Below are 10764 nucleotides of genomic sequence, written 5' to 3'. Positions count from 1 at the left end.
ACTGATCTCTCTTCTAGTTCACATCCCCAAAGTTCTGCCTTTGGCTAGCTCTTTTATCACATTTATTCTGGCTCAGTGCTTTCCACCTTATCTTACCTCGTCTGTGATGGAAAATTGATGCAGATGTTCAGTTTGAAGAAAAATTAAAACTGCAGTGTATTGTGATGCTTTTTTTTTCTTCAGTTTCAGACTAAATATGACTCACAGAATCACAGAATGGTTTGGAAGAGACATTAAGGACCAGTTAGTTCCATCTGTAGGCAGGGTTGCCAACCACCAGATCAGGCTGCTCAGGATCCCATCCAACCTGGCCTTGAATGCCTCCTTATTCACTGAATAGTTCACCCAATCCATCTATCCTCAGTTTAGAGATGAGGCTGTGGTATGGGACCATGTCAAATGCCTTGCAGAAGTTCAGGTAGATGACATTGGTCAGTCTTTCTGTGGCAGCTGGTGTAGTGACTCCTGCCCCACCTTCCTGCATAGCTCTTCTGAAAAGCTTGTAGCTCTCAATTACAGTGTTCCAGTTGTGTAATTTGTCCCACCACGTTTCTGTGTTAGCACTTAGGTCATAGCTTTCTAATTGCACCATGCTTTCCAACTCCTCCTGCTTGTTATTCACACTGCACTTCCTTGTTAATTAAACTAGCAAGGTGGTCCATGCTGAATGAAACATTGGCCTTTATTTTTGGCATTTATTTTTGTAATCTTTCAAGGAAAAGTAATAAAGCACACATTCTCCCTTTTTAATCTAATAAATCAGTGATTAATTCACTTTTACTGGGGCTGAGGCAGAAATCAAGCTTCCATCTCTCATTTCTGCAGGGAGTTGTGCTCAGTGATATCTGTGAGTAAAGAGATTTTATTAATAAAAGGAGGTACAATTCAGATTGTATCTTCCATGATTACAGTTGTAGACTTGTGCTTGGCAAATACTTCTAGTCTTGAAAGTGTTCTTAATCATTGTGATATGATTCTTGTGGGGCCCAGTAAGGTTGTAGGCTATTTCCCAAGGAATTCATGGTAAGAAATCTGGAACATGGACTTTACCATGCAGAAATAAGACCTGGAAGAGGAACAGAAGTCCCAGACAGCAAAACAATATTCTGTTTCATAAAGGAAGCACCACAAAATCTCAGTTTTCTTTGTACCCTTGCCTTGTGCCTTCTGCTGGCATATTTCCCCTTAGTGCTCTCTTTACTGCTGAAAGTCTTGCATTAACTAGTTCACTGTAAGGGCAGGGGAAACTGAACATCAGCAGTTGATGGGGATGACTTCAAGTGTGGTGGTAGAAGTGAGATGAACATGTGAAGGTCTTTAGGAACGCTCCCTGTAGGAGCAGTGAGGTGAAGCTCCCTAGCACTTGGTGGGAGTGATGATGAGTTACTCTGGGATTAATTGCTTTATCTAAGTTCAGTGGGATGTAATACCTGGGGAAGCTAATTGCCTAATTTCATTTCTGCAGGAGAAGTAATGAATGTATTCATTCCCACACCCTGGCAATTTCACCTAGTCAGCATTTAACATGCCTCCTGCCTTCACTTGCCACTTAGTGGAGAGTTATGTCAGGGGTTCTCTGCTGTTAGTTTTTCTTTAGCTACTGTAAAGCTGCGTGTTTTGTTAAATGAACGTGGGAAGTTTTTTCAGTAACTCATGATATTTTTAAGTCACATAAACTATTTTCCTTTAGCGAGATTATATTTCAGTGAACTCTTATCTTAGATAGGTTTGAGGTGATGGCAGCAGGTGTCTGTGTACTCGTCTTTATTTATCCATTTTTATAGCATCTGAGAAGTAAACAAAGAGAATTAAAAATAATACTTAGTTACCTTTCTCACTTCATGGATCTGTGGTGAGGTCCAGCTCTGCCCCATATGAATAAGTGGCTTTAAACTGAAAGATTTAGACGAGATTTCTAGAAGAAATTCTTTACTGTGAGAGTGGTGACACACTGGAACAGGTTGCCTAGGGAGGCTGTGGATGCCCCCTCCCTGGAAGTATTCAAGTCCAGGCTGGATGGAGCAAGCTGCTCTAGAGGGAGGTGTCCCTGCCTATAGCAGGGGGTTGGAACCTGGTGATTTTAGTGGTCCCTTCCAACTCAAACCATTCTATATCCAGCCTAGGGTGAAGCTCTCCGCCTCTAAACCCAGCAGAAGTTTTTTTTAAGCTTTTATGTTTGCCAGCAACATTTGCCTTTTCATGCTTAAGCATTGACACAACAAATGCAGAACTTACGATGCTTTTTTGTATGTGGCAGGATTTTTCTAATTAAATCAACCAAAGATTGTTTTGGTGTCTATTGGGTTATTTTTGTCTTGTCTTTCTGTAGTTGGTAAATCCCAAACAACTTATCCAAAATGGCGGTCAGTCTGTTTTATTCCTGCTGTCTCATGTTGGCAAACTTCTCAAAATATGAAAGCTTATTATATCAACTATACTACTTTTCTTATTCTGTTGATGTTGTTATATTATACCAAAACATAGATTTTCTTCTGTTTCCCTGGCCGTGATGATTCTCTACTTTGAGTTTAGTTTTGTCCTAGTAATCCTAATTCTAAATTCCTTGCCCACTCAAGCTGGAACTTTCAACAGGTAAAAGGTGTAAAAATAGGCAACTGGAGAGTTCTCAGCAGTTCCTCTTATCCATTATTACTCTTAATTTGATCATGATTGATTCTCTGTTGGCTGTTACAATATTACTATTCCTGTTCATTTAGGTCTGGATCTGGATACTGAACTTGTGCAGTGTTTTAAACTGTCTACTGTAGTGGTTCTAGTCATGAAGAATAGCCAAACTCTATGTACTTGAGTTTGACACTTAGATGTCCATTGATCTCTGGAGCTTGACGACACTATTTTTGTTAGTGTTACTGTATAAATTCTTCATAGTTTTGAGTAACCATTGGAAGGTTTTCTGCTTTATCATTCTTGCTATAGCGAATTTTTCTCGATGTTTCTGTGATGTGAAGAGTCTGAATTCTCAGATTTGTTGCAGCCTATCTTCAGATGCATGTGTACATCAAATGCAGCTGGATTTTACCATCGGAGTTCACAAATATTTAACATGAGAATCAAAACCTAAATACTGTGAAAGCAGTATTTCAGCAGGAATAGAAAAATGTTGTGAGGTTATTGTCGTTCACAGTAACTGTCAAACTTCCAAGTGCTTTTTTGCAGAAAGATTCTGCCCCAGCTGTATAGACTGTGCATGTATCTAACAGATACAGTTCCTCAACAGCCATCCTAGAATGAATTTTATACCTTTACAATGACCATGGGCAGTATTTTATTACAAAACGAAATTTGCTTTCTTCCGGAGCACAGCAGCTGTAGTGTGTCTGACTGCCCACATTTGAGGAGCTCCAGAACCAACAGGTCAGGTTCTATTGTGAAAAAGAAACCAGCCACCCGCTTTCTTTGGAAAACAGGATGCTGAGTTTTCACTGTGAAATCAGGGCTCAAAGGAGAATGTGAAATTTAATAGCTGTTTCTTAGTTTCTCTTGAGAAGGCTTACATGCTTCCATGAGGCTTGTTTCCATTGTCCTAGACAGCAAGAAACCTGACCGCTTGGAGGGGGTAAAAAAGAAATAGTGTATGTGTGGGGAACCGACCAAAACAACACAACCTCACACCTACAGAGACAAAAAAACAAATGAAAACAACCAACCGTGTAAAAACAACCCAAGAGCTCATTGTCTCCTCTTGACTGGATATCGTTCTGTATAGCTGCACGATGACGTGTTCATGTGGTTGCTTATACTCATCTCCAACTCTGTAGACATTGTATAGATGTGGAGATCATGTTTTCATGTGCAACTTTGTTGTTGAGGCTATGTGGCATAAACAAATGTGGCTTTCTTGGAGGAAAGAAGATGTCACTGGGCAGGACTTGAAACAAACCGTGAGCAGTATTTTTTCCATGCTGGCCCTGGAAGCATGGCAGATGCAGTTACAGTGAGGAAGGAGTTGTGTGTGCATTGTCTTTTGGGACAAAAGCAGACAGTGCTGGCCATCTCCAGGGCCAGTGTAGCTGACCTGCTTAGTGGAACTTGAGAGCTCTGGTGCAACTTCCTTATTCAGGCCCTTGGACTAGCACTGCTGCATGAGATGGACAAAGGCACCAGTAAAGTGTAAAATGAGACGTGATGCTGTAATGTTAATAACTGGAGAAGGAACACATTAAGTCTAATTTGTGAAACTTGTCATTATACTGTTTTTACTTGTTGGTATTAAAAAAAAACCAACACTTAAGTCTGTTGAATAGCAAGCATATTAAAAAATGCTACCATTGTAACTAACATGTTCTTTTGAGGTTTAAAGTTACTAGTTACAAGTGTACCTGGCTTGTGGAAATCACCCTGTTGTAAGGATGCACTCCTGTGTAGTGAAATAAGGGAACATGGATAGCTTTGCTCTCCTTTTGATAGCACTGACTGTATTTTTAAAGTGCGGTATAGGAAAGGTTTAATTTCAGCTATTGCTAGCAGAGTAGTTTAAGAAAATAGGTTTTACTTTCTGTTTTTTTATAAAACTAATTTGTTGTCCTCATCTCTTCTGGAAAGGCTTTTATTTTTGTGCCTATCATGGGAAAATGGCATTTCAGGCATCACATCAGCAACAGAACCATTACTGAGGGTTCTGTCATTTAGAAAAGCAGTTTATCTAGTAGCTGAACTTCACCCCAATGAAAAGATCTGAATGTAAGAATGGGAGCCTTCACTTTGACCCATTATTTACTGGAAGTTTGCTTGAGTGTGGCTACTGAGCAGCTGACTTGCTGTGCTTGGCTCTGGTTGGAGCCTCTGTGGGACTGGCAGCCATGCTGTGTTCCACTAACTGCTCAGTTACAGTTGAAGTGGTGTAAAAGCTTTGTGATTAAGTCCGGCTGTGATGGGAATGGCACCCTCTGAGTAGCTCTGCCTTATTTGAGAGGAGTGATAAATTCAAGTGGGTAGCAGAACTGGTAGCCTAATGTTGTGTGGGGAGGTCACAATTGATATGGGTGATCCTAGAAATATGTTTTTTTAACAACTTTCCTTTTTCCACCAATTGCTAGGGTTCACCTGGCTTTCTGGTATGCAAGCATGAACCATATTAATGTTGTGGTTAAGTAGGAAATACTGCTCTTATATTTGATAGCAAGGAAGTATGTTAATGGTACCTAAGCCATTACCTTTAATTTTCCCCAGTGGCTTTGTGAAGAGGAAGCAGGGATTCTCTGAAAAGAGCTCTGAAACCATCTCGGCACAAACCCAGTAACCCTGTGGGGTGTTTATGGCAGCAACGTTCCCAGATGACAGAAATTGTGCTTCTTGGCAGTTCCTGCTTGGAAGCAGTTCTTGTCAAACTTACATAATAAGCGCTTCCTGTTTCTTCTTATTTGAACCCCTTGGGAACAAGGAGGGCAGATAGGACATAGATAGAGGAGTTGAAGAAACAGGGAGTTTAATATAGTGTGCTCCAAAGGAGGTCCTTCTCAAAAGCATTTAAAGTAGTAACGTGACACAATTGGAAAAACAAAAAAGAATTTAAGTTTGTTGTTATACCGCAAGTCTGGATTGTAGATATAAGTAACACACTACAAAGACGTGAATATTTCTACTTGCTGATCCCTCTTAGCTTTTAGGAATGAGGCTGAATGTCACAAGTCAGCTATTGGCTCCTTATTTGTTAGAGAAACCACTATGAAAGAGGCCACTTTTTTTGGTAACTGAGCAAAGACCAGAAGTGTGCACACAGCATCACCTCTGTACTAAGTGTGTTCCCTCATGGCTGGCACTGATACACACTGAAGGAATTTCTCCTAATGGGGAGAGAGAGGATTTCGTCAGCATGGATGGTTTGGGGCTTTTGTGGGAACCAAGTCAGTGTTAAGGAAATACTTGTGGGTTTCCACAAAATTTGTAAAGTCTCATTATGCTTGTTTACATGAAAGGATCCAAAACCAGTTGTTCACATGACATGTCTGGTTGCACACAAAATGCTGTGTGACCTTTAAAATTTGATAAAAGTAGTGTGTAATTGTGGGCAGATTAGCCCAACAAACAAAATAATAGTAGATACTTTACTGAGTGATGAAAGTCTGACAAAGGGGGGAAAATAGATTTGATTAGGTAATACCCCTGCCAAGGAAAATAATGACCAAGACCTAAACAGTAGTGTAGATTTAAGGCATTCTGACGTTCAGTTAGAAGAAAGGACTTCTATCAGCTCTATACTAGCTCAAAATCAATTCAACATTTGTAACTTTATGTCTACTTTGTAGCTGTGTTTATGTGTTTAAGAATATTAATGTGAGACAGCTGCTGGTGCTTTGTACAGAGATTAAGTCCACATGATGAGCCTTTCTTTTATGCAGTGGAGAGGATTTAGTGCTATTCATACTTTGAAGTGTTGCAGCAAAATGCTGTTTCACCCCAGAACTGCCTTGCTTGTAAGCGAATGGCTAACACTACAGGTCTTTCTTATTTCTGCATAATGATGTCAATGCCTAATACTCATTTATTTTCTTCACCTTTGGGAGAAATACCTGACATTATTGGTTCCGACACAGGTATCAGGTGAATACATGCCAAGATGGCTTTGTTCACATTTATCGCTGATACCTTTGCTATGGAATGCTGTCACTTTCTATACTGAGTGTCAAATGAGCCTTGTTAAGGCAGAGACTGTGCATTTCTTTCTCTTTGAATACTGATGGTCATAACATTATCAAGTTAACGATTGCTCTTCCGAAATTCCCCAAGCTATTGCTAGCAAACTAAAAAAAAACAGTAGTGGAATTTTCTGTAAGAGGAAGGATTATTAAAAGTTGTGGAGCATACTATTGCAGAGTTTAATAAAAAATTTGAAACAAGCGTGTTTTTCTTTCATTCATTTCATAATAAATGACAAGGCTGCTTTTGAAAACTATAGTTTGAGAATTTTTCTGCATGCTGGATTACATTGAGGGCTTTTCTTCTGTCTGCAGCCTACCTGTGGTGGCAGTAGGGATGATTTCAAAATGTGTTCATTTGCAATCATGGTCAGTTCAAATCAGTCCCTTGGGATTTTGTGCCATAATAGAGAATTCTGCCTATGCTGGGAAATGAATTTTGATACACATACTGCAAATGCTTTTGCTTGCTAAAGTGATGGTGTTAAAATCCTGAATTCATCAGGCTGTAGAAATTCACAGTAGTACTGTCATATTTCTCATGTTCAGCATGTAAGCTGCTGTGTTGTTTTGTTTTTTTTATCTCTGTAGTAATATAATTTTATATCAATTCAATAGCAGATTTTTCAAACTTCTGTCCTCTTTCTTAGAATTCGTGGGGGAAAAAAAATTTACATTTATCTTACCTATTCTGTCTTGTGGCTTTAAAGTCACACAATCACAGAATATCCCAAGCTGGAAGGGACCTGCAAGGATCATTGAGTCCAACCCCTTGCTCCACAAAGTACTAACCAAACCCAAGCGCTCCCTGAGCTGTGACTGCCCTGGGCAGTCTGTTCCATGCCCACCTCCCTCTGGTGCAGACCTATTCCCTAATCTCAACCTTTGCCTGTCCCTCTGCAGTCCCATGATGCTTCCTCAGGCTCTTTTGCTGTTCCCAGAAAGCAGAGCTCACCGCTGTCCTCCACTCCCTGTGAGGAGCTGCAACTGCTATAAGGGCTCCTCTCAGTTCTTCTGCTCCGGGCTGAGCAACCCAAGGGACTTCAGCTGCTCCTCACACACTGTGCCCTCAGACCCTTCCCCATCTCTGCAGCCCTCCTTTGGACTCTCTAATAGCTTTTTTCCTTTTTATGTGGCACCCAAACCTGCACCCAGTGCTGGAGGTGAGGACACACAGCACAGAGCAAAGTGGGACTCAGCCAGCAGTGCTGGGCCTGATGCACCCCGGGGTACAGTTTGGCTGCCAGGGCATGCTGCTGGCTCAGGTTCAAATTGCCATCAACCGGAACACCCAGATTCCTTTTTGCAGGGCTGCTCTCCAGACCCTTTCCCCCCAGTCTGTACATACAGCCAGGGATGCCCCATTCCAGGTGCAGAACCCAGCACTTTCTTTTCTTCATGCAGATGGGGACTACCATCTGCAGGGACAGCAGGAGGAGCCCAGTAGACAGTCCAAAGTTCTTTGCAGCCTCCTGGTAAGCCCTGAAGAAGAGGGCAGGACTCGGACTGGTGTCCTCCAAGCTGCTATGCCAGAAGCAGGAGGAGTTCAGCAGACAGCCACAAGCTCCCTGAGGCTCCCAGGCAGTGCCAGAGAAGGTACAGAGGCAGCTTTCCATTGGAGAAGCGGAAGGCTTGGATAGGAAGAAGGGATGGCATTCAGCATGAAGGTCCTTCCAGCTGCTCCATTAGGACTTTTGTTTTAAAACTAGACAATAAACAGTTTGAAAGAACAATTAAAAAAAAAAAAGTGATGTTCTTCTCTAAAGCAAAACCTGTAAGTGCCTCTCCCTTTTTGGTACATCAGAGTCTGCCCCGGGCCTCAGGCAGCGGGGTGGGGTGAGTCCAGCTCTGTGAGGAGCCTGAGGTGTGCTTCAAGGTACTGCACACCCAGGGTCCTTTGGCTTACTAAGGATTGCCCTGGGGCTAGCTTGGCAATAAGCAAATCTCCTTGAGCAGTAGGAACTGGGAGCTCAGCTGCACCTCGAGTGCTGTGCTCGGTGTTGGGCCCTGCATCACAAGGACATTGAGACCCTCAAGCGTGACCAGAGAGAATGGCATGGAGCTGTGAGGGATCTGGAGCATAGTCCTTCGGGGGATAGCTGAAGGAACAGAGAAGAGGAGGCTTGGGGGAGACGTTATCACTCCCTACAACTCCCTGAAAGGAGGTTGTAGTGAGAGGGGGACCAGCCCCTGCAACCAGGTAGCATCATTAGGATGAGAGGTGATGGCCTCAAGCTGTGCCAGGGGAGGTTCAGGTTGGATATTAGGAAACGTTTCTTCTCAAAAAGAGTGGTCACGCACAAGTCCTTTTTTTCCTTCGGATAACTTTTACCAGTTTCCTTGTCCTATCTTAGGTCTTGGCATATCCATCCTTTGCTGTCCTGTGTATTTTGTACTTTAAAAGGTACTGGCTTTTGGATACATATTTATAAAACAAATACCAACTTGAATTTGCTCTTTAGACCTTGAATTTGTTACAGATGTGAAGCTCCACATCTTCCCCTAAAAGCCATGATATGCAAGGCAACACATGATGCTGATGTCAGTGACTTGATGTAAAATCTCATTTGTCTTTAGTCATTTCAGTTTATCACACAGTAGCAAAATGTGAATTGAATTTGCCATTTTGAATGGCTCAATTTATTCTTTAAAGTCCTGCAAGGTATGACTAAGCAGTTCCTGATTTTACTAGCTTCTTAAGCAGTGCCAACAGAAGTTGCCTATGGAATTTAATGGAAGTGAGGTACAGTTTTATAGAGGATTAAAACAAACAGAATTAAGTGGAGGATCAGTCTGCAGTTGTAGTTGTATAGAATATTTTTTTAAGTTTCTCCGGGAAACTGTATAAGAAATTAAAAAATATTTTTGAGAAAGTTGTTTTTTAGAAAGTAGTTTCTAGAATGAGAATAGTTTCTCAAGTACAGTATGGTGTGCATGCTGTGAACGTGTAATGACACAGAGTGTCAACCACTGGTGACGCAGTTTGCACTGCTGCTCTTAAGATGAGGCCACGGAGCATCCTCTCTATTATTTCCAGTGAGAAGAACACTCAGTCCATCAGAATAGTCAGGTAGACTGGAATGCAGTCCAGTGCTGAGAGGCAGTTCTTCTGCTCTAGCTGGAGCTGTATCAGCAGCTGTTCTGGCTGTGATGATGTACAGCACGCAGTGCTTCAGGAGCTCTGGGTTTGTCAGGTGGTTCATGAGTGTCTGTGTGCCTGCAGAGCACTAATGCTGTCACTGGAGTTACACAGTCAGTATGGCAAATCTTTTCACTTCCAGTGGTGTGACTAACTGTGGAGAAATATTGTGTGGTATTTCGTAAACGCTTTCCATGCTTACTGATCTTTTTGAGCATACTGTTTGGCAGCATTATGAATCTTAGTGGCGCGCAGAACATAATGGCTAAGTGGAGATTTTTGCTTCCTGTCACAAAAATTTATCTGCAGAACACTATGAAGTGCACAGATTTCTCTAATTCTGAAGCTGGTGGAGAACATAAGCTCTATTTACTTTGTGCTAGAGCAGGTGTTTTCCCACCAAAGCACCTCACGCTCAACATAACTTATCCTTCAATAGGTTTCTGATATGTCTTTTTTCTTTTATATGAAAGATCACATTTAAAAATTTATTTTTCAACTAACTGCTTTTTGCCTGTTATGACTGTTCTCCTCTCTTTTCATTCCTAGTTCTCATTTTTCTGCAAAGTTCTGTGCTTTGATACTAAATGTGTATATTCAGTGCTTTTTTCCCTTGGGACTGACTTTCAATTTTTTTTTATTTTATGTTTTTGGAGCTAGGACATTGGATTTCCTCTAGCTGTGCATGCCTCCTCCCCAAGCTATTTCTTAGCCGAAGTGAATCTGAGATGCACATGTATCATGCTTGCTTTAGGCACCGTTTGCTTTTTCCATTATTCACTACTGTCAATTTGTATTCTTCGGACTTTCCATCAGTTGATTTCAGTCCTGCCCTGCGCTCCATTACTGCATCCTATCTTTGGATCTGCACTCTGGATGCAGAGTGCATCCTAACCCTAACCCTAACCCTAACCCTAACCCAATCCTAACCCTAACCCTAACCTAACCCTAACCCTAACCCTAACCCTA

At 41.6% G+C, this 10764-nt stretch overlaps 1 protein-coding gene across 1 annotated transcript in view; it reads left to right on the top strand.

Annotated features, from left to right (window-relative positions):
* Positions 1-2357: 2357 nt before the first annotated feature.
* The window catches only part of DCHS2 (dachsous cadherin-related 2), an 80658-nt gene continuing 72251 nt past the window's right edge, over positions 2358-10764 (top strand). The window contains 1 exon segment of the mRNA XM_031553246.1: positions 2358-2363. Within this exon segment, the coding sequence (XP_031409106.1) occupies positions 2358-2363 (6 nt within the window).

This window comes from Meleagris gallopavo, chromosome 4 (assembly GCF_000146605.3).
Source record: "Meleagris gallopavo isolate NT-WF06-2002-E0010 breed Aviagen turkey brand Nicholas breeding stock chromosome 4, Turkey_5.1, whole genome shotgun sequence".
Classification (NCBI taxonomy): Eukaryota; Metazoa; Chordata; class Aves; order Galliformes; family Phasianidae; genus Meleagris; species Meleagris gallopavo.
This window is presented reverse-complemented; position numbering and strand designations above follow the sequence as displayed.